Source organism: Bos grunniens, chromosome 8 (genome assembly GCF_055505025.1).
Source record: "Bos grunniens cultivar Pamir isolate PY7600 chromosome 8, Bosgru_T2T1.0, whole genome shotgun sequence".
Classification (NCBI taxonomy): domain Eukaryota; kingdom Metazoa; phylum Chordata; class Mammalia; order Artiodactyla; family Bovidae; genus Bos; species Bos grunniens.
In genome coordinates, this window is record NC_141172.1 from 103,022,094 (window position 1) to 103,046,731 (window position 24,638).

Sequence of the window (24,638 nt, forward strand, 5' to 3'; positions counted from 1 at the left end):
TGTGTCCCCCAGCAAGTCCAATCAGTAGGGAACCAAAGCTGGGGCCACTTTGTTTGTCACTGGAGTCCTCTGAGGCCTCACTCCTACACCTAGCTGAGGGCTGGGGTATCACCCTTTAGGGAGGGCAGTCCTGACCAATGAGTGAATGTTGTCCAGGCCTGAAGGCTAATGGAGCATCTCCTCGGCCCCTCCTTCAAGGCCCCTGAAACGAACCCTGAGTAGCCAGCAGGCTCTTTGCCCATCTTTCCAGTGGGAGGGATGTCCATTCCTACCCCTGGCACGGTTAGGGGGATGCTAGGAATTTGGAAGTGTAAATCCTGCTGAGGTGGGCTCCCAGGTGGGTTGTGGGGCAATGGAGAAAGTTCTGGGTGAATTGAATGGGGGTAAAACGGAGTTTAGAAGACTGAGAAGCAATCTAGTGGAATCCTGTCTTCTATATACAAGGAAACTGGGCTCATGATGGGGCCCCAGTTCCCACAGCTTGCCTAAGGTGGGGCTGGGATTGAGGACCCAGGTATTTGGAGGGCTGGGCTGCCTGCCTGTTAAAGAATGCTCAGCAAGTGGGTTACAGAGTCCTCGGTCAGGCCAGGTCAGGTCAGGTATGACGTGTCCTTCGAGCCTGAGCCAACGCTATTTATGGCTGCAGTCTCAGCCCGAATCCCTGGACCTGACGGGCGGGTGTTAGGAGAGTGGCTGGAGGTGGGAAAGTTCCCCAGGACGTGTTGATGATGTCAGCGATGATGATGATGGTGATGGGGGCGGGGCAGTGATAGACGGGGGCTGAGGAGGCTCCTGTCCTAGGAGCTGGGCCCCCTCCTTCCCTTTATCCAACTGTCCCCGCGAGCTCTGGCCCCAGAGGGGCCTCCTGAACCAAGGGAGAAGGGCTTCCTGGTTCAGCCCCAGGTCTCTGATCTACCAGGAGGAACGGAGGAGCGAGGCAGGCTAATGACATCTGGGGCTGCTTGCCATTTGCCTTGCTGTGGCATCTAGAGGTCACGTGTGCAGGGGATTGCTAGTCTGACCCTGGCACACACCTTTTCAGGGTCACAGGGCCCTGAGCAACCTGGGTGAGCCAGGGCCACTCAGGCTGCCCGCCCAATCCTGCCATCACCGGCCTTATGTTTATGAAGTAGGCAGAGCACAGACTTGGGGTCCGGGCAGCTGGTTTGGAGACCTACCCTGCCATTAACCAGCTGTGGGAGCTTGGGCACATCTCTGGACCTCTCTGAGCCCATCACTGCAAATCTGGGATATAAGCCCTGCTAGGAACGATCATTAAACATCATTTGTTAAGATGATGCTAAGAAAGGGGCCTCGTGACCTCTTCTAGGGACGGAGAAATGCTTGTGAGTCTGCACTGGTTGCTTGTTTATTGGAGGCAGGGTAGCAAAGTGGTTAGAGGGGCCCTGGCCCTGGGAGTCAGATGACCTCAATTCAAATACCACATTCTGCTACATGTGACCTTGGGCAAGTCACTTAGCCTCTCTGGGCCTAAATGATCTCACCTCTATAGGAAGCTGACTAATAATTCCTATCTCCTGAGGATGTGGAGAGGGCACAGTAGATGCCTTAAATGTTTGCAGAGCAAGGAGAAGTGGGTCTGGCACATACTTTGTGCTCAGTAAATGTTAGCTTATGTTGTTCCATCGCCCAGTCGTGTCTGACTCTATGACCCCAGGGACTGTAGCATGCCAGGCTTAACTCACGTCCATTCAATCAGTGAAGTCATTTCACAAACATCTAGAGAGTACAGATATGATAGGAACCCTGGGCTAGGTTCCTGCTCTGGAGACGTTCCCAGGCTAATGAGGCCATGAAACGTGGAGAAAGATAATGAAGATACAGAAGAGAAAGTGGTAAATCTATTAAGTGGGGTACAAATAGGGGCTTCCTTGGTGGCTCAGTGGTTAAGAACCCACATGCAATGCAGGAGTCACAAGAGATGCAGGTTCAATCCCTGGGTCTGGAAGATTTCCAGGAGGAGGAAATGACAACCCACTCTAGTATTCTTGCCTGGAGAATCCCTTGGACAGAGGCCCCTGGTGGGCTCTGGTCCATGGGGTCGCAGGGTCAGACACGACACTGAAGCAACTTAGCACCCATGCAGGGGTATAAATAAGGGGCCGGGGAGAGGGGAGGAGGTTGCTTCTGGTTGGAGGCATCAGGTATGCTAGCCAGAGGAGAGAACCTCCGAGCCGGGCTTGAAAGCATTGGTTCTGCAGTCGTGGGGGTGGGAAGGGCATGCCTGGTGGAGGGCATGGCGTGGAGAGGCTAGAGGGCAGACGATCCGGACTCCACCCCTGACTCGCTGTGCTGCTTTCTCTCCAGAGCCTGGGTCTTCTTTGTCAGTGAGGAGGAGGACGGGCCATCTGCAGGGTCCTTGGGAGGGCTGAACTCAGCGGCACACGTGCTTGGCAGGATGCCAGCATGCCGGGGTGGCAGCGGCTGTCACTGCCGGCCACCCTCAGGCGGTCCAGGGTGATGTGAGCCCCACATGCACAGCCTTGGAGGCCTAGAAGGAGGCATTGCAGGAGCCGCAAGTGCCCGCCAGCCTCCCTGGGAGGGTGGGTAGGGCTTGGTGCCACCCCAGCATCTAACCCGGCGGAGAGCTTCCTTCCAGCAGGTCCAGGAGCCCCCGGCATGGGGCGGGCCTTCCCCTGCGAGTGCCCGCGCCCTTCCCTGGCGTGAGGGTATGTGCCTTTGGACTACATCGTGGAAGCCAGCACCATGCAGTCCATGGGCATATACACTTGCCTCAAGGCCTATGTCATCGTGGAACCACTGGAGCCGCCCCCGCTGCCAGCAAGGAAGAGGAGCCGGGCGCCAGAGTGCACAAGGGGTGTCTGGGCCGGGCTGGGCCGAGCTGGGCAACCCACACCCCACCAGCCAGCCCTTCTGACCTCCCCTCTGCTCTTTTCCTAGGGCTACATTGGACTCCCGGGGCTCTTCGGCCTGCCAGGGTCTGATGGAGAGCGCGTGAGTATGCCTTCTCTGTTTATCTCTCCCCGACCCACTCCCTCTGCCACGGGCCAGGCTGGAAAAGTTCTGGAATCCCTCCTGGAGGAGGTGCCGCAGAGTTAAACAGGTGTCCACTAAGGGAGAATTCGAGGCAGATGCCTTCCAGACACAGAGAACAGCACGTGCAAAGTCAGGGACAGAAGCTTACTTGGCGAGTTTTAACAGCCCAAAGCTCTGAGTGCAAGGCAGGAATGTGGATGGGAGACAGGCCGGAGGGGGCCCCGGGGCACAGCTATATGGCCCCCAGGAACCAAGGTCAGGAGAGGGACTGTTCCAAAAGCATGAGGAGCTCCTGAAGGGCTTTCAGTAAATGAGAAGTGGGCTTATTTCAAATTTCTGATCAATATGGCCTATGGACCAGATCCCACCAGGCACGAGTTATGTGACGCTTTCCTGAACACACCACGCTCATTTGTGTATGTGTGTCCGGGGCTGCTGGAGTTCCCAGGACAGAGGTGGTGTGCCCCACCTGCCTCTGGACCGGCTCGTCCCCTCTCCACCTGAGCCCACATTTGGGGACTCAACTGTAATCTCATCAATAAGCTGGGGAAAGAGAATCGCAGGGAAACAGCAGGAGCATTTATTGAGTATCCACTCAATACCAGAGTCCTCGGTGCTTTCCTCAGGAACCTCCCCAGCTCAGGTCCTTGCAGGCCCCTACTCTGAGGACCTGCATTTAAGGACCGTCCATCCGACGTGCACATCACTGGCGCCGGTTGTATTTGTGGACTGGATGCCAGGCTTACCGTGACTTCCTCTTGTGGGTGGAAGAGAGGCTGGTTTGGAGCAATGCTGTTAGTCTCCTGCTGGAATCGTGTCCTGATCTCTTCCCTGTTTCCTTCTACAGGGTCTGCCTGGCGTTCCTGGCAAGAGGGGCAAGATGGGTAGGCCGGTAAAGATTTTCCGTGTCTATTACGCAGATTCTATGGGTGAACCTGACCTCCCACTGGCCATGTGGCCCGTCCACCCATGGCCTGGGCATTCTTCGCTTCTCTCTGCTCCGCCCTGCTCTGCTTTGAGTGTGTGGGCAGGAATGGGGGGCTGTCTGGGCCTCGGGTCCTGCTGCCAGAACACTTGAGTGGCTGCTGCACAGCTGGGGCTGGGGGCTTCTGAGGACTCTGGGCCCTTCTGGGATGGTGCTTCTCAGTGCGTCCAGCAGTTGTCCTGCAAGGCGGTTCTGTGTTGGGGGGCTTCTGTTGTCTGGGTCGTGAGTGTCCATGCTGGGGGCCTTGTCTAGACTGGATATCTGTGCTCCTGTGTCTGAGAACACTCAGTCTCTGTATTGTGCTGGTTTCACCTGTTTTACTGCTACACACACAAGGCCAGAGGGCCCTGGGGTGTTGGGCAGGCCCACCGGAGACGTGACCACAAGACAGGCTCAGCAGGAACCCCGGTTCACCAGCTCTGACCCTGATTGTCCATTGTAGAAGGAAATTATTTCTCCCTTTTTTTGGGAATCTGTGGGGCAGGAAGAAAAAGCCAAGGCCCAGAGAGTTCAAGTAACTTGCCCAGAGTTTCACAACGGAACCAGGATACTAACTCGGTTCTTGTCCAGGGCCTCTGATCTCAGTGTTGGCTCAAGTTCACGAGTTGGCAATAATGCTGCGCAAGTGGATTCCTAGAATCTTCGCTTGGGGGAAAGTCATTCATTCCAACGATCTCATTTTTCACAAGGGGAAACTGAGGCTCTGAGAGTCGGGGTGATACGTCCAGGGTCCCGTTGTCAGGTCGAAGGAGACCCAGGATTGTAACTGAAGCATCTTTCTTTGAGCCCCGGCCCCTGCTGGTGGCTTAAGGTTCTCTGCTGCTGCCCCACACGTTCACTCCTGGGCTTGGACCCATCTTCATCTCTGGGTCTGGGCCTCCCTTTGTTTGTGGTTGATGGAGAAGGGATAGTGGGGGAGTTAGAAGGTGAGAGGCAGCTGCAAGGGAGCCAGGAACACTCAAGGGTGGCCAGAAAGGGGGTTGACTGTGATTCTGTGGTTGACATGTGTGTTCATGACACCTTACCTGTTGTAGTATAGGGATCTGGGCCCTCTGGGGGCCAAGTCAGGGGGCGGGGTTCAGAGAAGAGAGACATCCAGGTCCTGACCTCATGGAACTGACAGAAGGGGCACCTCACCCTCAGATCTAGAACAGTCTGCGGCTGATAGTTCTTTTGTGCCTGAGGGCTAATTGTTGTTGTTCAGTCAGTCCTGTTGAACTCCTTGCGACCACATGGACTGCAGCATATCAGGCTTCCGTGCCCTTCACCAACTCCTGAGTTTGCTCAAACTCATGTTCATTGAGTTGGTGATGCCATCCAACCATCTCATCCTCTGTTGTCCTTCTCCTCCTGCCCTCAATCCTTCCCAGCATCAGGGTCTTTTCCAGTGAGTTCGCTCTTCACATCATGTAGCCAAGTGCTGAAGCTTCAGCTTCAGCCTCAATCCTTCCAGTGAATATTCAGGGTTGCTTTCCTTGAGGATGGACTGGTGGGATCTCTTTGCTGTCCAAGGGACTCTCAAGAGTCTTCCCCAATACCACAGTTCAAAAGCATCAATTCTTCAGCGCTCAGGTTTCTTTATAGTCCAACTCTCACATCCATACATGACTACTGGAAAAACCATAGCTTTGACTACATGGATCTTTGTCAGCAAAGTAATGTCTCTGCTTTTTAATATGCTGTCTAGCTTTGTCATAGCCTTTCTTCCATGGAGCGAACATCTTTTAATTTTGTGGTTGCTGTGGGGAAGAGCTTTCCAGGTTGAGGGAAGAGCAGGTACAAAGGCCCCGGGGCAGGAGTCCTGCTGGGTCTGAACTGCAGTTTTCTCATCTGAAAAATGGGAATAATAGCTTCTTGGTCATGAGGTCATTGTGCTTGTCACATAGTAAAAACTCAATAGATGGTAGCAGTTATTGTTTCTATTTGTAGTTTTGTGGGTGACTGAGGATTCCTCTGGGCTGTGTGAATTTAAGCCAATGGCTTGACCTCTCTGGGTCTGTTTTCCCAAAGCTTCAGTCACAGAGTGGGAGCCATTGGCTCAGGTAGAATGTCTCAGTGCAGCCCTGGAAATCACCTGCCAAGGCAGGAGACGCAGGAGACACGGGTTCAATCCCTGGGTCAGGAGAGCCCCTGGAGTTGGAAATGGCCACTCATTCCAGTATTCTTGCCTGGAAAATTCCATGGACAGAGGAGCCTGGTGGGCTACAGTCTATGGGGTCGCAAAGAGTCAGACACGACTACGTGACCCATAGTTGTCCCTGAGCACACACTCCCGGAGGCCCTGCTACCTGCGTGGCATTTGAACCACTACATGTGGTTCTCATACTGATTCACTGAGGTAAGATTGATTATCTATTTTCCAGGCAAGGAAACCGAGGTTTCAAAGCCAGGCACCCAGAGACCCTCTGAGGCCTTGCCCCACTTCAACCCCTGTAACAGACAACTCATTTCTGTCTCTTCACTCCACGTCTTTGTGCCTTTAACTCCCTAAGATTCCACCCTGCCCTCCATAATGGGTGTTCCCTGGCACTGGGGTGTCAGGCGTGGGTGCGAGGAACCACCCCCATTCCGCCAAGGAGTCCTATGGCCACACAATACCCCAGAGGGCTGTGAAAGTCTGCTTGACCCTGGTCCAATCATCTTGGCCAGCGCATGGGCAGGGTCTGCCTCAGAATGATTTAATATGTATGGAATAGACTTTATATCCCTGAGTCCCTTGGGCTTTGTGTGTGCCTTTGTCTGGCCTCCCAGTCTGCTGCGCCCTTGGCCCACACACTCCTCGCCTGGTCTTTAGGGCCATCCCCCTGTTACGTGCTCCTAAGCCCCTGATCCGTTTGATGGGAGTTGGGGGCTCCTTCTGTGAATGGGTTTTCTTCTGGTCAAAAGCTTTGGGCCAGACGATTTCTAGGCACTTATTACCAAGAGGAAATGTCAGGAGAATGAGCTGAATCCCTTCATGCCAGATCGCAGCTGGCCTCATTTCTGGCAGGGCTGGCAATGATTTTGCTGTGGTCCGTTTCTCTCCAGCAAGCAAAACCTCAGGCCCATGCATACGGCCTGCTCAGCATCAGGAGGCTGTGTGGGAGTCTTCTGCGGATGGGAGCTGTGAAATACAGCAGAGGTCAGAGCACATCAGAGCTGCAGGAACCCTAGTGATGACCTGGCCCCACCTCTTGGTCAGACGCATAAGTAGACGTAGATCAGAGCGGCCAGTAAACTCGCCCAAGGTCACACAGCACATTGGTGGCAGAACTGGGACTTGAACCCAGGACCCTTGCGTGCTCAGGCAGGGTGCTTTCCCCATCACCCCTCCTCTCTGTGCTCCCATCTTCAGCCTCCAAAGGAAAGCTTACTCCACATCTCTCATCTCACATCGCCTGTGTTGTGGTTTCCCGAGGAGGGGTCCAGATATAAGATGTTACCAGCTTGGCTGGAGTTGAAGAGGCTTCTCCTGGGCTGTTAGGGGCACGACGCAGTGACACAACTGGGGACAGAGCCATGCCTTGCAGTCTCTCGTGGGGCCTAGGATGATGCCACAGTGAATCCTCTTGTCTTGCACTCTGGCTTCACTGTCGAGCCCGCTGGAATGCCTGGCAAGACCAGCCCCTGCTCACAGCTTCTCTCGTGGCTTCTGGCCAGACCTGCCAGGGCTGGTCTTGTGTAGCGAGTCAGGCGGGCAGACCCTAAAGCTTAGAGCTGGAAAGGTCCAGCCTTGGCTCCGGTTCCCTCCGTGTGTGGCTTAGGGACAGTTGGGACTCGGCCAAGGCCACATGCCTGTCTGGGGCAGGACAGGGCTTCTCACAGAGTTCAGTTTTGGCTTCAAGCTCTTTTTCAGCCTGAGGGCAGTAGGGAGCAAAGTGGTTTCCAACTGGAGAAACTGAGGACAAAACAGGTGAAGGTCCTAAGCGGTGGTGTTGCTGTGAGCTGGGGATGTGATCCCTAGGGTCCAAAACTGGAACTGGAACTGTCCCCAGGGCTGTTGGCAACCCCGGGATCCTGCTGAGAACTCTCCCTGCCTCCCTCCATCTTCCTCCCCGCGGCGACTCCTTGTGGGTGGATTCCTGGGTAGATATCAGAAGGTAGGGTGAAGACGTGCTCAGCATCCTGAGAAAAGGGTGCTGGGATCTTAAGGAATCTTTCCCTGTTGGAGCACTCGGAGGGCACGCACCTTCTGGAAGAGAATACAGGCTGTTGTCAAACCTGTGCAGGAGCTCCTCGACTTTAGCGAATGTAAACCCTGTAAAGAGGGCTCCAAGTTTCTTCTGCAGGCTTTTCCTCGAGGTTATCATGAATTCCACTGTTAGCACTTAACCAGCGTGTGATGGCATTTTAGAATTTACTGGAGGCTAAGGCCTAATGTTGCCTGGAGAATCCCAGGGAGGGGGAAGCCTGGTGGGCTGCTGTCTGTGGGGTCGCACAGAGTCCGACACGACTGAAGCGACTTAGCAGCAGCAGCAAGGCCTAATGTTACCAGAGACTGGATTGCAAATATCTCACTTCTTCCTTAGCGCAGGGGAAGCTGGGCAGGTGAGTTGTCAGGTGGGTGGGGCAGGACTGACCATCTCGCAGGCCAGAGAGCTGAGTCTTCAAGACATAGCAGGACTTCTGATCCTGGAGACTGCAGGCATCCCCTCCCCGACGTCTCAGCTTCTGGAGCAGACCGTCGGTGCAGACACTGGCTGGAGGGAGGGGGCGGAGAAGATGGCCCTCGGAGACCTCCTCAGCCTCTGGCATTCTGCCACAGATGTGGTTATGAGAACTGTCCCTGTTGGGGCATCTGTTCCTCTGAACTGCCGTTGCCAAGAGAGAATGTGGAGTCTCGCCCTGGATCCTGGGCCTTGTTCTGCCCAAAGTACGAAGCATTCAGTTCCCCAGGGGGGCCTGACCTGGGGAAGTGGGGAGACCACGTGGCTGGGGCCCGGCAGGGCGCCAAGCTCATTCCTTGGGCCTCGGGCCAGCTTGCTGTAGCCGGGAGCTCAGGCCTGCGGAGGAAGGTCCCGCCATCGGCCGGGCTGTTAGTGTGCGCTATGCACGGGCGGGCGCGGCCAGAGGGGGAGAAGCAAGCAGGGTGGAGGTGGTGGTGCACATTCCGCTCCACCGCCACTTCTCTGGGACCCCTTGGATCAAGCATCAGGGCCCTGGGCAAGTGTCGGAACTGGGATGTGTTGCTCAGCGGTGGAGGGGTGCAGCAAGCTAGCGAGGTGAGGGGGCCTTGGGCAGGTTCTGGGCCTCAGTTTCCCCACTGATGAATGAGGTGCTGAATGCCAAGAACAGCTAGGGTCTTTCCATCTTAGACCATCTATGATTATTCCAGTCGCAGATCTGGATGCCAGTTCCAGCTCTTTTAAAGCCCTATCTTTTTTCTGATTGTGCTCTGCTTAGTCACTCAGTCGTGTTTGACTCTTTGTGACCCCATGGTCTGTAGGCTAGGCTCCTCTGTCCATGGGATTCTCCAGGCAAGAATACTGGAGTGGGTTGCCATGCCCTCCTCCAGGGGATCTTCCCAACCCAAGCATCCAACCCAGGTCTCCCACACTGCAGGCAGATTCTTTACTGTCTGAGCCACCAGGGAAGCCCTTTTTTGGATTATTGTGTTCTTAATTACCCTAGATTTCTAGGTCATCTCCTTGGCTCTGAAGAAAGCAAGAAAAGGTGGATACAGGGCTGGGTATTGAGGCCGCTGAGCACAGCAGAGAACCAGAACCAGTCCTGAGCCTTGGCAATGCCATTCTCTCTTACGTGTTAGCCCAGGGCTCTCAGGCGCCTTTGAGAGGCTACAGGCTTGCTCTAGCCCATTCTGTGTACTCACTGTTGATTCGCAGCCAAGAGAATGGGCTCTGGAGTCAGACTGCTTGAGTTCAGATCCCAGTTCTGCTTTTCCATTGCTGTGTGACTTCAGACAAGTTCCCTAATAGCCTTGGACCTCAGTTTCCTCATCTCGAAAATGGGGCCAATAATAGGTCCTCTGTATGAGCTGCTTCTCTTATTGCTGTCACCGCACCATCATCAGCCACTGGCTCTCCTTGGGCTGCATTTTCTCCACATAAGTGCCTCTCTTTGGGTTTTTGACCGTTGATTCTGATGGTCTAGTCTTGGCTTAAGCCTCAGAGAGGTGCCCTCACATCGCTGCTGCCTCCACGTGCCGGCAGGGACTCGCCCTCCATCCAGCATCTTGGCTCAAACTCTCAGGACCCCGATTGTACAGCAGAGAAAACCGAGGCTCAGAGAGGCCCGCGGGTGGTGGAGGGTTGCCATCCGGTTGCTTTGGTTCTAAAGCCTCATGGGGGAAGCTGGCCTGGCACCTGGATCTGAGAGGAGTCCCTGAGCCAGCCCAGCATGGCCCTGACTGCAGACGCATGGGTTTGAACCTGTCTGGTGGCTTCCGCGTGTGAACATGTTGGGCATCTCAGCCAGGATTGATGCCTGGAGAGTGCTGTCACACTGTCTTGTCTTCCTGAGGTGATGGGGCTGGTGGCAGGGTCCCGGGGGCATTCCTGCTCCTCCCTTCCAGGCTTCGTCTAAGGGATGGGCCAAGCTGAAGGGTTCTCAGAGAGCACTCCCCCAGCCTGAGAGGACAGTGGGTCAAGTGAGGGTCTGCCTGTAGTCACATAGCCCACCTGGGGGTGAGCCCAGCTAAGTCTCCAGGCTGTCTCCAGACCCTGGATCTGGAGAGCACAGCATCGACTCCCCAAACCCTGCCTTGTGAAGTCAGCCAGGTGTCCGGCTAGACAGCATCCCACCTTGTCACCTGAGGGATTGTCCTCTGTCTTGCCAAGCCCCCAGCTGCATCCTCCAAGGTCAGAGGTGGTGGCTCAAGTGCCTTCAGGAGCCTCTGCTGCCCACTACTCGCCCAGCTGAGATCTCCTGCCCCAGGAGATGAGACAGCTCTCTGCCTTATAGCATGCCCAAGTGGGGCTGGATTGAAATTTTCCAGGGGGACCCTAAGGATGTGGGAAGAAGCATCTTAGATAGGGTCAGATGTAGCCCCATGAAAACTTGATCTGGAGGGGCATGCTCATGTGCACATGCATGCGCACACACACACACACACACACACACACACGCCTACCTTTACCACTCTCTAAATTCAGTCAGGCACACATTCGAGCAGCTTCTGCATGCCAGGATGTGCCCATACTCAGCTCATACAAACATGGCAGAGTTGAGAGAGGTGGGACCTGGGCTCAGCTCTGCCACAGACTTGGTTTTTGTCTTTGGTGAGGTGACATTTCTCTCTCTGAGCCTCAATTTCCCCATCTGTTAAATGGACCAATAACCTTCCCCTCAAGGGCGAATGTCAAAGTCACTGGCTTGGCCCAGATCTCTTTAATGTGTCCTCGTTTCCTCCTTTGGGTGTCAGAATGAAGCCACGCCTCCTACAGGGTCCATATCAACACCTTCCCTTCTGGTCCACTAGGGTTTCCTGGCAGAGGAGGGATTTGAGGGGAAGAGTGTTCTGGGCAGGGCAGGACGAAGGCCCAGATGCACACACGCTTCAAGGTCTTTTTGCTCAGCCAGTTTAGACTTTGTAATTGGCTTGGGTTTTGTTTTTGTCTTTGGTCTTTTTAGTTTAATCTACTTTCTGGATTCCCCCAGTGGCTTCAGAAACCAGAAATAAATTATCCTCCGTGAAGAATCTTGACTGTTTGAACAGCTCAGGCCTCCTCTTGGTCAGAGAAACATGTGCTTTGTTTTTTTATTAAATTTCCCTGGAAAAACAGTGATTTGAATTCAAGGAGAGGAGAACAGGTTTCCCTGAATTCCAAGCTCAGGGACTTTCTTTTCCTTTTGAAGTAGAATGGAGCTGTCCCCTCCTCCTCGGCTCCGAGAAGCTTCTCCACAGCTGATGTTTTTCCAGCTGCCTGTCTCCCCAGAGAGTGTGGAGAAGGGGTCAGGGCGGGGGCGAGAGGGCCAGACCTGCCCGCACCAGGCCGCCTGGTTTTTCTTGGCTGCCGAAACTCACCTGTGGCCGAGGTGCCCGTATTCCCTGTCCATGTGACTCTATGACCTTGACACCTGCCCTTGCAGAGCCTCACTTTCTTCATCTGTAAAATGAGGATCATGATTCCACAGGGTAGCTTTTAAAGAGCACATCACAGAAATTGCAGAAGGTCAGGGCTGGGAAATGCTGCAGAAGCCTCTCCTGCTTGGACCCGTGGGGAAATTGAAGCTCACGGGGAAAGGCATGACTCAAAATTCTCAGCAAGTCAGTGACTGGTGGAGGCCTAGACCTTCCTGACCCGCCCCCCCCACCCCCCCACCCCCCCGCTCCATCAGGACCAGGTCTCAGCCTGGTGGAAGTTCAGTTGCTAAGTCATATACGACTCTATAGTCTGTAGCCCGCCAGGCTCCTCTGTCCATGGAATTTCCAGGCAAGAATACTAGAGTGGCTGGCCATTTCCTTCTCCAGGGGATCTTCCCGACCCAGAGATCAAACTCGGGTCCCCTGCATTGTAGGTGGATTCTTCACTGACAGCCACCAGGGAAGTCTCAGCTTGGGGGCTGGCCTTTCTGTGCCAGGGAGCTGGGTACTCTTTTCTGACACTCAGAGAACATGAAAAGAGTGCTCCCTGGCCATTCTGCCAGTCCTTGGGAAGTTCTTTATTGGGGGCCGGCGAGGGGAGGATGTTCGTTGAGGGCCCGAGGTGACTCAGGACTGCAGAGCCTGCCCAGATCCTGGAACCAGCAAGTGAGACTGCATGGACGTGTCCTGTGTCCCCTGGGGGTCTGGATCCAAGCCACCCACAGGTATACACACTAATCTGCAGATGTTTGCTCTCTCTCATGCCCTCAGGGGTTTCCTGGAGACTTTGGGGAAAGAGGCCCTCCGGGACTGGATGGAAACCCTGTAAGTATTTCACATCTTTTTGGGGAACAGGAAAGAGATTAGGAACAAGCACACAGCAGGTTTTAGGACCCTAAGCTTTTAGGTCACCCATAAGCTGGGTGCTCCTGGGTGAACTGCATGATTTTCCTTAATTCCTGGCTTCTGTCTACTATGGATGGCCTTTGAGCCACCCCACCCCACTCCAGGAGAGCCCTCCAGCCCACTGAGCCCCAGGTCCCAAAGCCCTAGGCTATGTCCCATCCTCAAGGAGTCAGGAAGGTTCATGGGTCACTTCCTGCTGGGGAATCCAGGGCCACTACCATCTTACAAAGTCCCAGAAATGTTTATGGGACGGCAGCAGCCTGGGGGAGCAGATGGTTTGCAGGCCCTGTATGGAGGGAAGAGCTGAGTTCTAAAGCAATCTCCAGCATAGGCATGTTTATAGAGTTTGTAAATAATCGAGGCCCGTCAGGGAGCCAGGTCAGCCTGCCCTGGGGAGCTGAGCCCGCCTCTCCCTTCCCGTCTGAGGCTCCAGCTCCAGTGGTGGGAAAGCATGTTCTCTGCCTGGAAGTACAGAGCATGTCCAGGGCTCTTTCGCACATCTGCCGTGTGCCCCCATCTGTCCTGGGGCTTCCCGTCTGCGCAGCTGTGCCCAGCCATGCCCTCAGCAGAGGTGGCTGCTAGATCCATAGTCCGCACCTGATATGTGCTTGTTTTAATTCCACAAATGCTCCTTGAGCCTCACCCATTTTGGGGCTAACTCCCAGGCTCCCCGGGGACCTGAAGCCCTGGCCTCAGAGCCAGGTGGGTCTGGGTTCGGATCCTTCTGCACCCCTTGCCAGGCGTGGAAGCTTGGACAAATCCGTTGCGCTGTCTGGATCTCAGTTTCCTCATCTGTAAATGACAGGGATCCAATGGCAGATCCGCCAGTGTCAGAGAGGTGTTGTGAGAATGCAGTGCGAGAGGGCAGGGAGGTACTGGGTTTTCACTGGATGGAGGGGTTGGAAAGAGTGGGTAATGATGGGGCCTGTTCCTGCCCTGGAGGAGCTCATGGCCGTCTCCCTAGTCCATTGCACGAGGTGAAGTGAGCCATGTGGGATCACAGAGGTCACAGGTGCTATGGAGGCGGGAGAATGAAGCAGAGATGACTCCTGGGGAAGATGGCATTGGAATTGGGATGAGGAAAGAGGTGGTAGGGCGGCATTCCAGGTGTAGGAAAGAGCACTGGCAAGGGGTCAGAAGTGGGAAACCAGAGTTTTTCCTTCAGCGTACCAGTCACCGGATTAACCACTATTAACATAATAGGTGACGTCATCCTGGAAGTGTCCTTGGGGAGGGATGACTCTGTACTCATGGTCCAGAGGAGTAGGAAGAGGGCCTGATGACTTGTCCCGGCTCTGCTGCATAATCGAGTGGCCTTAAACAAGTCCCTTCCCTTTCGCGAGTCTCAGATCCTTCGCTTTAAAAGCCAAGGCTACCCCTCACCCCCTCTTCCTCTTCTCCGTGGCTGTAGTAATGACATCCCATCTGATTGCACAGATGAAGGAAGACAACCCCCCGGAGGATGTTGGTGATTCATAATCACCATTTCTAGAGCCTATTTTTATTCCCACTTTTGCGTTTTGAATTTGATCCAATCCCCTCTACCTGTCTTTTCTGGTGCAAGCAACTGAAGGGCCATTTTTAGAAATCTGGAAAACAAACTTTGCCCACACATGGCTGTGTCTCCTGACTCCCAGGCGAGAGCTCCCAGCCTCTCAGAGGCCCTGGGGGGTGGACCCTGAGAGCCTCTTTCTGCTGGGGGGATCGGGGGTTCGCTCAAGGCCCCCAGTATCTTCTGGCTGAGAAATGGAGGGAGGCCGGCCAGGTAGGTCTCAGCCTGGTGTCCTCACCCCCTTGTTATTTCCTCGTCCTTGACCTTGGGACAGTTGCCTGACCTTGGAGCCTAAGTTTTACCATCTGTAAGGTGAGGATGCAATGAGATCTTGTGGGCCAGGCATCCTGCCCATCTTTATTGTCACAGTCAGGATTCTGCCCATCCTCACACCTGCCGCTGGAAGGTACTGGATTAGAAATCCAACCTCCGCACTTTACAGATTTGGAAAGCTGATGACGAAGGAGGAAGTTCTCATCCAAACTCCGGGCCAGGCTTAGGAGAGTCAGGAACAAAAAATGTTCAGCTCCAAACGATTCTACCAGGGGCCCACACGGAGGATGGGGTGGAGGGTGTGGCCTGGAGGGACACAGAGCAAGTAACCACCTTGGTCTCTCTTTCTTTGCAGGGAGAACTGGGCCTGCCAGGGCCCCCAGGAGTCCCCGGCCTCATTGTAAGTACACAGATGCCTGGGGAGGAGAATGGCCAGGAGGGAGAGTGTGGGGAATGAGCCACAAGTCCTGCTGAAAAGGCTCCTCCTCATCTCCTCCCTGGAGGAGCTGGGAGAGCAGGACAGGGCAGTCGGGCCAGGGCCTAATGGAGGAAAGCCATGCTGTGTGGCCTCAGGTGGATCACCAACCTTCTCTGAGCCCCTTTCTTCATTACTCAAGTGGGGAAGGGTTTGGAGCATGAGAGGCCATGCACTTTGACGCCTGCTGCCTGTCCGCTGCTCTGCAGCAAGGTCTGGGCAGGTGGTAGTGTGCCCATCCAACAGATGAGGTGCTTCAGGTCCAGACAAAGGAAGTGACTAGCAGAGGAGCTGGGGCTCTGGACCACCCTGGACAATCTTCTCCATCCTTTTCAGAACACTGACTTTGGAGCCAGACCACCTGAGGTCAAGTCCCAGTTCTGCCATAGCCAGGCTGTGTGACCTGGGTCAAGTCACTTACCCTCCCTGAGCCTTAGTTCTTCATCTGTAAAATGGGTATGATGGTAGACTCCTCTTGGGAGGGCTGTGAGGATTAAACAAGGCACTCTTGTACTATCTTTGGTACAAGGTCTAGCACTCAGTAAATTTGCAGTTAGTGGAAAATATTGCTTTTATTTTAAAATGTTATTTCTTGTTACTATCTCTTGATGTGCCCAGGACTGAGAGAGGCCTGTACCAGGGAGGTGGAAAGCAATCTGACTTCTGACTCCATCCAGGCTGGGGTAGCTTTGTGGAGTGGTGCTATCAACCAAAACCGGGGCTCCCCAATAGACCTCCGGAGGGTGAGCCCTGACCTTGGGCCCAGGCCCGAGGGCCAGTGACAGGCCCGAGTCTAGGAAATAAGTCTAGGAGCTTCCCTCAGGGTCTGATGGCCCTCTCTTCTGTTCTTTGGGATATATCTTGTGGGGTTTGGGTCTCATACAAGGAGACTGTTGCGGGGTTTGACAAATGGACTGCCAGCTTTGGCTACTCCAGCCACTGTGCAGAGACATTCTATCGAGAGGGAGGCTGGTGAAGGCCCTGGAGAATTGGGGAGCCCCATTGTTCAGGGAAGATCAGTCCTGGGAAGAAGGCCCAGTGGCTCCCATGGGCAATGTGCTCCTGCTCAGGTAGGTGAGAGCAGAGCCAGGGCACGGTGAGGAGTGGAGGTCTGATCAACCTGTGTACAGATCCTGGCCTCACTTCCTCTGGGCTCTGTGGTCTTCAGTTACAGGCTCACTTCCCGAGCCTCAGGGATCCACTCTGTCAGATGGGATCTTTACGCTCACTCTTGTTAGGACCCCATATATACCCAGACCAGTCTAGAGCCGGGTTACCTGGGTTCAAATCCTAGCTCCATCACTCTTTTAATTACAATTCTGAGCACATTTTCTAAGCCTTCTATGCCTCAATTTCTTCATCTTTAAAATGGGAATAGTATCAGTCCCTAACTTGGGAGAGTACTGTGAGGATTCAGGGAAACTAGTACATATAAATTGCCTAGTACTGATGCTGAGAAAGATTGAAAGCAGGAGGAGAAGGGGACAACAAAGGATGAGATGGTTGGATGGCATCACCAACTCAGTGGACTTGAGTTTGAGGAAAGTCCTGGAGATGGTGATGGTCAGGGAAGCCTGGCGTGCTGCTGTCCATGGGCTCACAAAGAGTCGGACACAACTTAGCAACTGGACAACAGCAAGAAGTACATAGTAAGCACTCAAGAAGCACTAGTAATAATAATAATAAATTTAGTAATAATCATAATAATGATTTTATTACTACTACTTGTTAATAAATAGTAAAATAATTACTGTTAATAAATAGTGATTCACTAGTAGTAGTAGTGTTTTATATACTAGGGCTTCCCTGGTGGCTCAGCCAGTAAAGAATCTGCCTGCAATGCAGGAAACCCAGATTCAATCCCTGGGTTGGGAAGATCCCTTGGAGAAGGGAATGGCAACCCACTCCAGTATTCTTGCCTGGAGAATTCCATGGACAGAGAAGCCTGGTGGACTACAGTCCATACAGTCACAAAGAGTCGAACACGACTGAGCCACTAAGCACAGCACAGAACAGCAGCCATTTAGAATGCTGCATTGAGAAAGATTTCAAAGTCACATTAGAAATCATCGGGAGACAGTGCTGCGATTGATTGGTGATGTCTGCCTTGGCTTGGGATTAGGAAGTGTCAACATGTGAGTCATACATTTGTCATCCCCGATGTCCTTTGTGGAGCACCTTCTTTGGCACAAGGCACTGACCTGAATGCTTTGGAAAAAGAAATTTCTGCAATGAGTATTAGGGAACCTGACTTTATGAGGATCTCAGAAGTCTTCTGGTCCAACCCTCTCGAAGCTCAGCAGGACTCCCTTCTGGAGGATTTTGGTCATATGAACATTACACTCCAACTTGAACACCCTGGTGTTGGAAGCTCCCTCCCTTGAAAGTCCATCCACTTTCACAGAGTTCTCATTGTGCAGGGTTTTCCTGTGTTTTGAGTCCAACTCATCTCCCTGTCCCTGGGAGAGGCTGTTCAAGATGTAAAGATGGTTGCATCTATTATTCCTAAGGCTGCTTCTTCAGGCTATATGATCCCCGTCCCCAAAGCTTTTCTGCAGGGATGTTTACATATCTTGGCTGTCATTCTTGGCACACGGTCCTATTTGTCATTGTTGGCGTCCACTGGGTTGGATCCTGAGAGGGGCGAGAGTATTGCTTGGCCGAACACACACGGATTCTAGAGACTGTGCCATTACAGACCTTGGCCTTCCTGACTCTTTAAAAGCTCTTCTCACCGATGCTCCCCTTTGCTCTCCACAGTCAGGGCTGCCAGATAAAATAGAAGAGGCCCAGTGAAATTTGAATTTCAGATACATTATTTAAAACACATTTACACTATAATGTTATTCCTTTGTTTGATTGTTTATCTGACATGCACATTTTAACCAGGCATCCTGTATTTTTATTCACTCAATCTGGCAACCCTGTGCTCAGTATGGCTTAGGAAAATCCCATTGGACAGATGGGAAAAGTGAGGCCTTAGGTCAAGGTCACACCTGAGGCAAGAGAAGATGGAGGCATGATCAGAGGCCATGCCTCCCAACTCTTAGCTCAGGGCACTTCTCTTTCCACCCTTTCCTGAGGGCCCTGAGCTGGGGCTGAGCCCTGGGTGTCCCTGCATTTCTCAGGCCCTGTGATCTTCATGCTGCTCCTTTCCAAAGAACTGAGTCCACCCCACCCTCCGTCCTCCCCACCTGGCCTCATGTCTTTCTTTGGCCACTTTCAGTCCTGCTGCCCCTGTTTTTAAGCTCCCTCTGGTGCCAAGGTGACATTCCTTTCCCCTTGTGCCTGGCAGGGAGGGTGGGTCTAGACCTGCACCCACCAAGTCACCATCAGCCTCCAAGCCAGTACCCTGTCCCACCCAAGGCACCCACTCCTGACCTGGATTTTTGGGGACAGCAGCTTCTGTGTCTGGGGAAAAAAAAATTGCCTCCCCAAAGAGTTGGAGAGGAAAAGGAATTTTCTAACCAGGAGCTAAAGGGAAGAGGGATTGTGAGTCACCTACAGTTTCCAGAGGATGTGGGTTTCTAGCTGAGCAAATGGGAATTCCATGTACTGACAATCATGTTCGTGGAGATCCACATTTATTCAGTGCCTTCGGTCTAGTCAGCTGCAGCAATCTGCATGCAGACCGAAACTGAAATGTCCCCTGTGCCCTGGGTCCTTGCAGACGGGAGGAAGGAGAGAGGACAGATGAACATGTGCAGAGCTTCTGTCTGCTCTGCGTGTGCTTGACATGCTTAGGCTGGGGGCCTTGAGATGCATGAGGCAGGCAGACAGCAGCCTGGTCACCCCGGTGGGAAGGCTGGGGCCCGAGGTCACCAGCAGGGGGCTTGCCACTCAGACCTGTGCCACCCTGGTCCCAAAAGCCACTGGGTGGCCCCCTGCAGTCTCAGAGGTGAGTCAGTCTTGAAGCAGCCCCCTTTGAGTAATTGAATCCCTTTGGCTGGCCCTCAAGCAAAGTGTGCCTGATTCCAGAGTCTGCTCATCAAAGAAGATTTCTGTCTTTTGTATTCAGAGTGACACAAAGGGAATCTTGCCTTTTCCATTTAATGAGACCCAAAGAATATGTAATCTGGCCAAATCCCAGTGTGTGGGATATAGTGGACAAGCCCACCCTGTCCTGTCACCAAATGATCCCCTGACTTTGTTTCTTTGTCTATGAAACAAGGTCAGGAACCCCGCTAGCTGACATCTACTAAACCCTCGTATGCCGCCGGGCCCTGTACTAGGTATTTAATTATCACAGAAACCCTCTGAGTGAAAAGTGGGATTACCATTGTACAGTTAAGGAAACTGAGGCTCAGAGAGGCTGACGCACTGGCCCAAGGTCACACAGCCTTGAAGCTGTCTGTTTCACAGCTCACTCCCTTCACCACTGCACCACCCCTCCAGCTCCGCATGACTTCTGGGGTGAATGGAGACAGCAGGTGTATGAGAGTGTGAACTGGACTGTGCCAGGGACTCTTCTGGGTGAGAGATGGTGCTTATGAAGACCACATAGGAGCCAGGGCTGGTCACCTGGGTCCCCATCCCCAATCACCTGACCTCCTACTGGAGTTTCAAGGAGGCCTTGTTGCCTTCAAAAGGCAGTTCCAGGGAAGGTTTTTCCCCGGATGGTTTGGAAAGGAGTGAGTGGGCTTCTTTCTCACCCACTGATTTAGCCCCTTTTAGTGAGCGCTTCCTCTAGGGCACCGGGCAGGCAGTGGCCACATAGACACTCATGTCAATGGTCACTGGTGTAGAATAGGCCGAGTTAAAGCCTCGTCAGGCTCGGACATGATGACAGGAGCCTGACCTGGCCTGTGGGGTCAGGGAGGTGATGCTCGTGCTGAGGACAATGAACAGTGTGAGCTCAGGGTGGAGCTCTCGGTGTAGGAAGCAGTGGCCAGGGATGCCCAGCAGCAGAGGAACAACAGGGAGGAAGGCTCTGCCAGCACCCGTGAGGGTGGGCACTGGGAGCCCCCCAGGTGCTCTTTCAGGGGTTCCTGGCAAGCCCCAGCCTGGACACCTGCTGACCTGTTGGGCAGGGGAGTAGGACTCTCACCTGTTTTTGAATCTCAAGCCTGCCCTCACGTCTTGTCACTCATGAATGAGAGCAATAAGGACAGGCATGGTTGGGTCCTTCATTGGAGTAAGCCGGGTCAGTCCCAGGTCTGTGAGCATGCACTGCGGGACCCGACGGACACGCAGACCTGTTCTGGTCCTGCCTGTGTCCCCTACCTGTTGCTCGGTCTTGGGGAACTTGCTTCGCCTTACTCTGAGCCTCAGTTTTCTCATCTGTGACATGGCACTAACGACGGTGGTGACCTCATGGGACAACTGTGAGCAGTTGAGGAGCGTCTGAACAGATTTGATGAGGCTGGAAGCTGTCTGGTGTGGCGTCTGGCACTCAGGAGCTCTTTCAGTGGTCGCGGATGTGGCTGGTTGTTTGCATTCTTGGTGGGAGTCTGTGAAGTGAGGGGTGAAGTGTGTTGAGCAGGATCTGGGAGGTCCGGCAGACGGGGAAACAGGTTCCAGATTACGGGCGTGACTCACTGTGCTTTCTTGTGGGATCCGACTTTGTGTGTCACTTGGCCAAGCTGCCCACGACAGTGCTGAGCACAAAGCAAGCTGGTGTCTATGGGCTATACTGGAGGGGGGCAGAATGCGGTCTCGGGTTTTCTTTCTTCTCCCCCAAATGCTTTTCTAGTCCAACGTGGGGTCCTGCCCACATGAAGACCTGCCCTCAGCAAGCAGCCACCTTCTTCCCATGTGCCCTGCAGCCAGAGCCCCGTTTCCATGGGTTCTTGGAGGGGAAGCCCACACTGGCCCTGGCCCCCAACCATACACAGACCCCTTGGGAGAGGGGCAGTGCGTGCATGTAGGGTGCCTACATGTGTCAGTCAGGCTTGTACTGAATCCAGCCTCCATGCAACAAGCTGCCATCGGGTCTGGATTGGGGAAGAGGAAGCATATGTTCCCAGAGCTGCTGGCTGGTCCTCTCTGTTCAAGACCCCAGCCCCCATCGGAGCCTCTGCATCAGCAGGACCTTGTCTGTGTGTGCACCACTGCGGGGAACGCTGGGTGGCCACCCTTTGCTCTCTTCCTGCAGGAAAAGCGGGGTGGGGGTGGTGTCGTGGGGAGGGACCAGCCAAAGCATCCAAAGAGCTGAAATGCTCTTCTCTGAGCTTTGGCCACCTGATGCGAAGGACTGACTCATTGGAAAAGACCCTGATGCTGGGAAAGATTGAAGGCTGGGGGAGAAGGGGATGACAGAGGATGAGATGATTGGATGACATCACCAACTCAGTGGACATGAGTTTGAGTGAACTCCAGGAGTTGGTGATGGACAGGGAGGCCTGGCGTGCTGCGGTTCATGGAGTCACAAAGAGTTGGACACGACTGAGCGACTGAACTGAACCTAACTGAGGAGCTGGCTGTCCTTCCCTCCAGCCTCTGTCCAGGGTGCAATCCTGGCTTCTTCTCGCCCAAGATTACTTCAGAATTGCTTAGAAACTCTGGGGACAGACTGCCCAATGTGAATCCCAGCTCTGCTGAGCTCTGTGACTTGCTCAAGCCCTCACCTCTCAGAGCCTCAAGTTTCCTCATCTGTAAAATGGGGATATCAGGCAGATCGTGAAGCAAACGATCGTACCGTCGGGAGCAGTAACAGAGCTGAGGCGTGGGAAGTGCGCAGCGTGGAGCCTCCCCGAGTGTCATCTGTGTTGCTATGATCACCCATTGAACTGAGCACTCCCTTCTTAATAAGACTACTTGATGGGAACTGAAAGCAGAACTCCTTGGCAAAGGCTCAGCGAGAAGGTTTGGTTTCACCCAGTCAGGTGAGTTCAGGAGGGTGGTGGGGGAGGTGGGGTGCAGTGAGAATCAGCGTTGCCTCAGCCAGGCCAGCTGTGGTCTCTGAGCTCTGTGTGTTTCCCTCCATCTCTGCCCTTCCTTCCACAGGAGTCGGCAGGAATGTGATGTCCCATTCTCTGCCAGCCTCCCTCCGAGCCAGCTCCAGGCAGCTCCCACAGGAGCCGGTTCTTGAGCCTGGCCACCTGGGGCAGGCTGCATTCCTTCAGTGCTTCAGAGTGCTTGCCAGGGGCTTCCATGGAGCCTGACTCAGGGAATGGGAAACCGAGGCCCAGAGAGGTCAAGCACACTGACAGAGCTCACACAGCAGCCAGACAGTCACAGAGGAGGGAAAAGGGAGCGAAGAGAGTATTTCAGGGGCTCCCTCTCCCTGGGCGAAGGCTTAATTCAATGGCTGTGGCTGAGGGCAGTGCTGGTAGGGCAGGGCAGGAAATGAGGAGCCTTCAGGAAAGAGGGTACACCCCTCACTCTAGACCAGGGTTTCTCACCTCAATGCTGTTGACGCTTGAGCCAGATAATTATTGGTTTTCCAGTTCAGTTCAGTTCAATTCAGTCACTCAGTCATGTCCAACTCTTTGCAACCCCATGGACTGCAGCATGCCAGGCCTCCCTGTCCATCACCAACTCCTGGAGTTCACCCAAACTCATGTCCATTGAGTCGGTGATGCCATCCAACCAAGTCATCCTCTTTCGTCCCCTTCTCCTCCTGCCTTCAGTCTTTCCCAGCATCAGGGTCTTTTCCAATAAGTCAATTCTTCGCATGAGGTGGCCAAAGTATTGGAGTTTCAGCTTCAGCATCAGTCTTTCCAGTGAACACCCAGGACTGATCTCCTTTAGGATGGACTGGTTGGATCTCCTTGCAGTCCAAGGGGCTCTCAAGAGTCTTCTCCAACACCACAGTTCAAAAGCATCAATTCTTCAGTGCTCAGCTTTCTTTATAGTCCAACTCTCACATCCATACATGACTACTGGAAAAACCATAGCCTTGACTAGATGGACCTTTGTTGGCAAAGTAATGTCTCTGCTTTTTAATATGCTGTCTAGGTTGGTCATAACTGTATTGTTTGTTCATTTTCATTTATTTACTTGGCTGTGCTGGGGCAGTTGCAGCCTTTGAACTCTTGTTGCGGTGTGTGAGATCTAGTTCCCTGACCAGGGATCAAACCTGGGCCCCCTGTTTTGGGAGCACACAGTCTTAGCCACTGGATGACCGAAGTCCCCCAAGCCAGATAACCCTTCATTGTGGGGCCTCCATCCATGAGATGCCAGTAGCACCTTTTCAGTTGTAACTGCCAAAAATGCCTCCAGACTGTGCCAAGTACTTTATCCATGTAAGTCAATTGCTTCTCCAAACTCCAGGAGGTACAGAGTATTAGTCCCTGTTGGAGATGAAGAAACTGAGGCATGGAGAGGTTCAGTTCTGAAATCTCACAATGAGTGAGTGAGCCTCAGAGGAGAGATGGGACTGAGTGGTCCGGCCTTGATATGCGCTGACCGCCTCCCAGCCTTTCCCCAGCCCTCAGCGAATGTGACTCTCCAGGGTGAACGAACTCCGTGCCCTGCTCCCACCTTGAACAGGCTGATCTGATGTGATGCTGGGTCTCCAACCTACGGTCCAGGACTTACCTGCTGATCTTAGTGTCCTACGGGTCCGTTTGCAACTCTGGTGTCTGTGACTGACAACCTCACTCCTTCCTTGCTGCTGTCCCAAGGAGAGGGCCCAGCCTCTGGAAGCAGAAATTCCTGCCCCTCGCTAAGCTAGAGGAGTCGAAGCCTCTGTGTGTGCTTATTTTGCCCTTTCAGCAGCTCTCGGAGGGGAGGGTTCATCATCTGCATTTTATAAATCAGGAGGCTGAGGACCACAGAAGCCCAATGAAATGCCCTGAATCCCTTAGCTCAGCAGTCCCCAGCCTCTCCGGCACCAGGGACTGGGTTTCCTGGAAGAATTTTTCCACGGACCGGGGAGGCGGGATGGTTTGGGGATGATTCAAATGCGTTACATGTATTGTGCACTTTATCCCTATTATTATTGTATCAGCTCCACCTCAGATCATCGGGCATTAAATCCTGGAGGTTGGGAACCTCTGCCTTAGCTGGTAGGGGATATGAAGAATCCAGTGTGAGGTTAAAAGAGGTAGTGGGAGGGGCACCAATCAAGAAATGAGCTTGGGAGAGGACCTCTGTGAAATTAACTCCAGTATTTCGGTGGAGGCGAACACGCCTAATTACAACATCAACCCAAGGACAGGGGGTTTGCATCCTTGGAATTCTTCCCAGGCCAGCCTCCTGTGAGCCTCTCTCATTGTGTCTTCTCTTTCTCTTCCCAGGGCGACATGGGAACATTGGGTCCGATTGGCTACCCAGGACCCAAGGGCATGAAGGTAAACAGGAACTGTTTTTTACTCTGAGTCTCATCCCAGCCAGACGCCCCCTGACTCATTTCAGCTTAGAAGGAAGGGTACCCTGACACAATGTTGGGGGAGTGTACTCAGAGGGGTGCTGGGGTGGAACGTGGCAGATCAGAGGCTCAGTGCTTCTCAGTCCTGAGAGC

General features: G+C 53.6%; 1 protein-coding gene across 6 annotated transcripts in view; it reads left to right on the forward strand.

Moving 5' to 3' along the window:
• COL27A1 (collagen type XXVII alpha 1 chain) overlaps positions 1–24,638 on the forward strand; it is a 153,205-nt gene that overhangs the window by 50,848 nt on the left and 77,719 nt on the right. For 4 of the 6 annotated variants that reach the window (XM_086413851.1, XM_086413850.1, XM_086413852.1 and 1 more), the window contains exons 11-15: positions 2,923–2,976; positions 3,866–3,910; positions 12,798–12,851; positions 15,113–15,157; positions 24,415–24,468. In XM_086413851.1, coding sequence (XP_086269977.1) covers positions 2,923–2,976; positions 3,866–3,910; positions 12,798–12,851; positions 15,113–15,157; positions 24,415–24,468 — 252 coding nt within the window. The remainder of the gene's footprint in view (positions 1–2,922; positions 2,977–3,865; positions 3,911–12,797; positions 12,852–15,112; positions 15,158–24,414; positions 24,469–24,638) is intronic. The other 2 variants (XM_086413854.1, XM_086413855.1) reach the window with 1 other exon arrangement.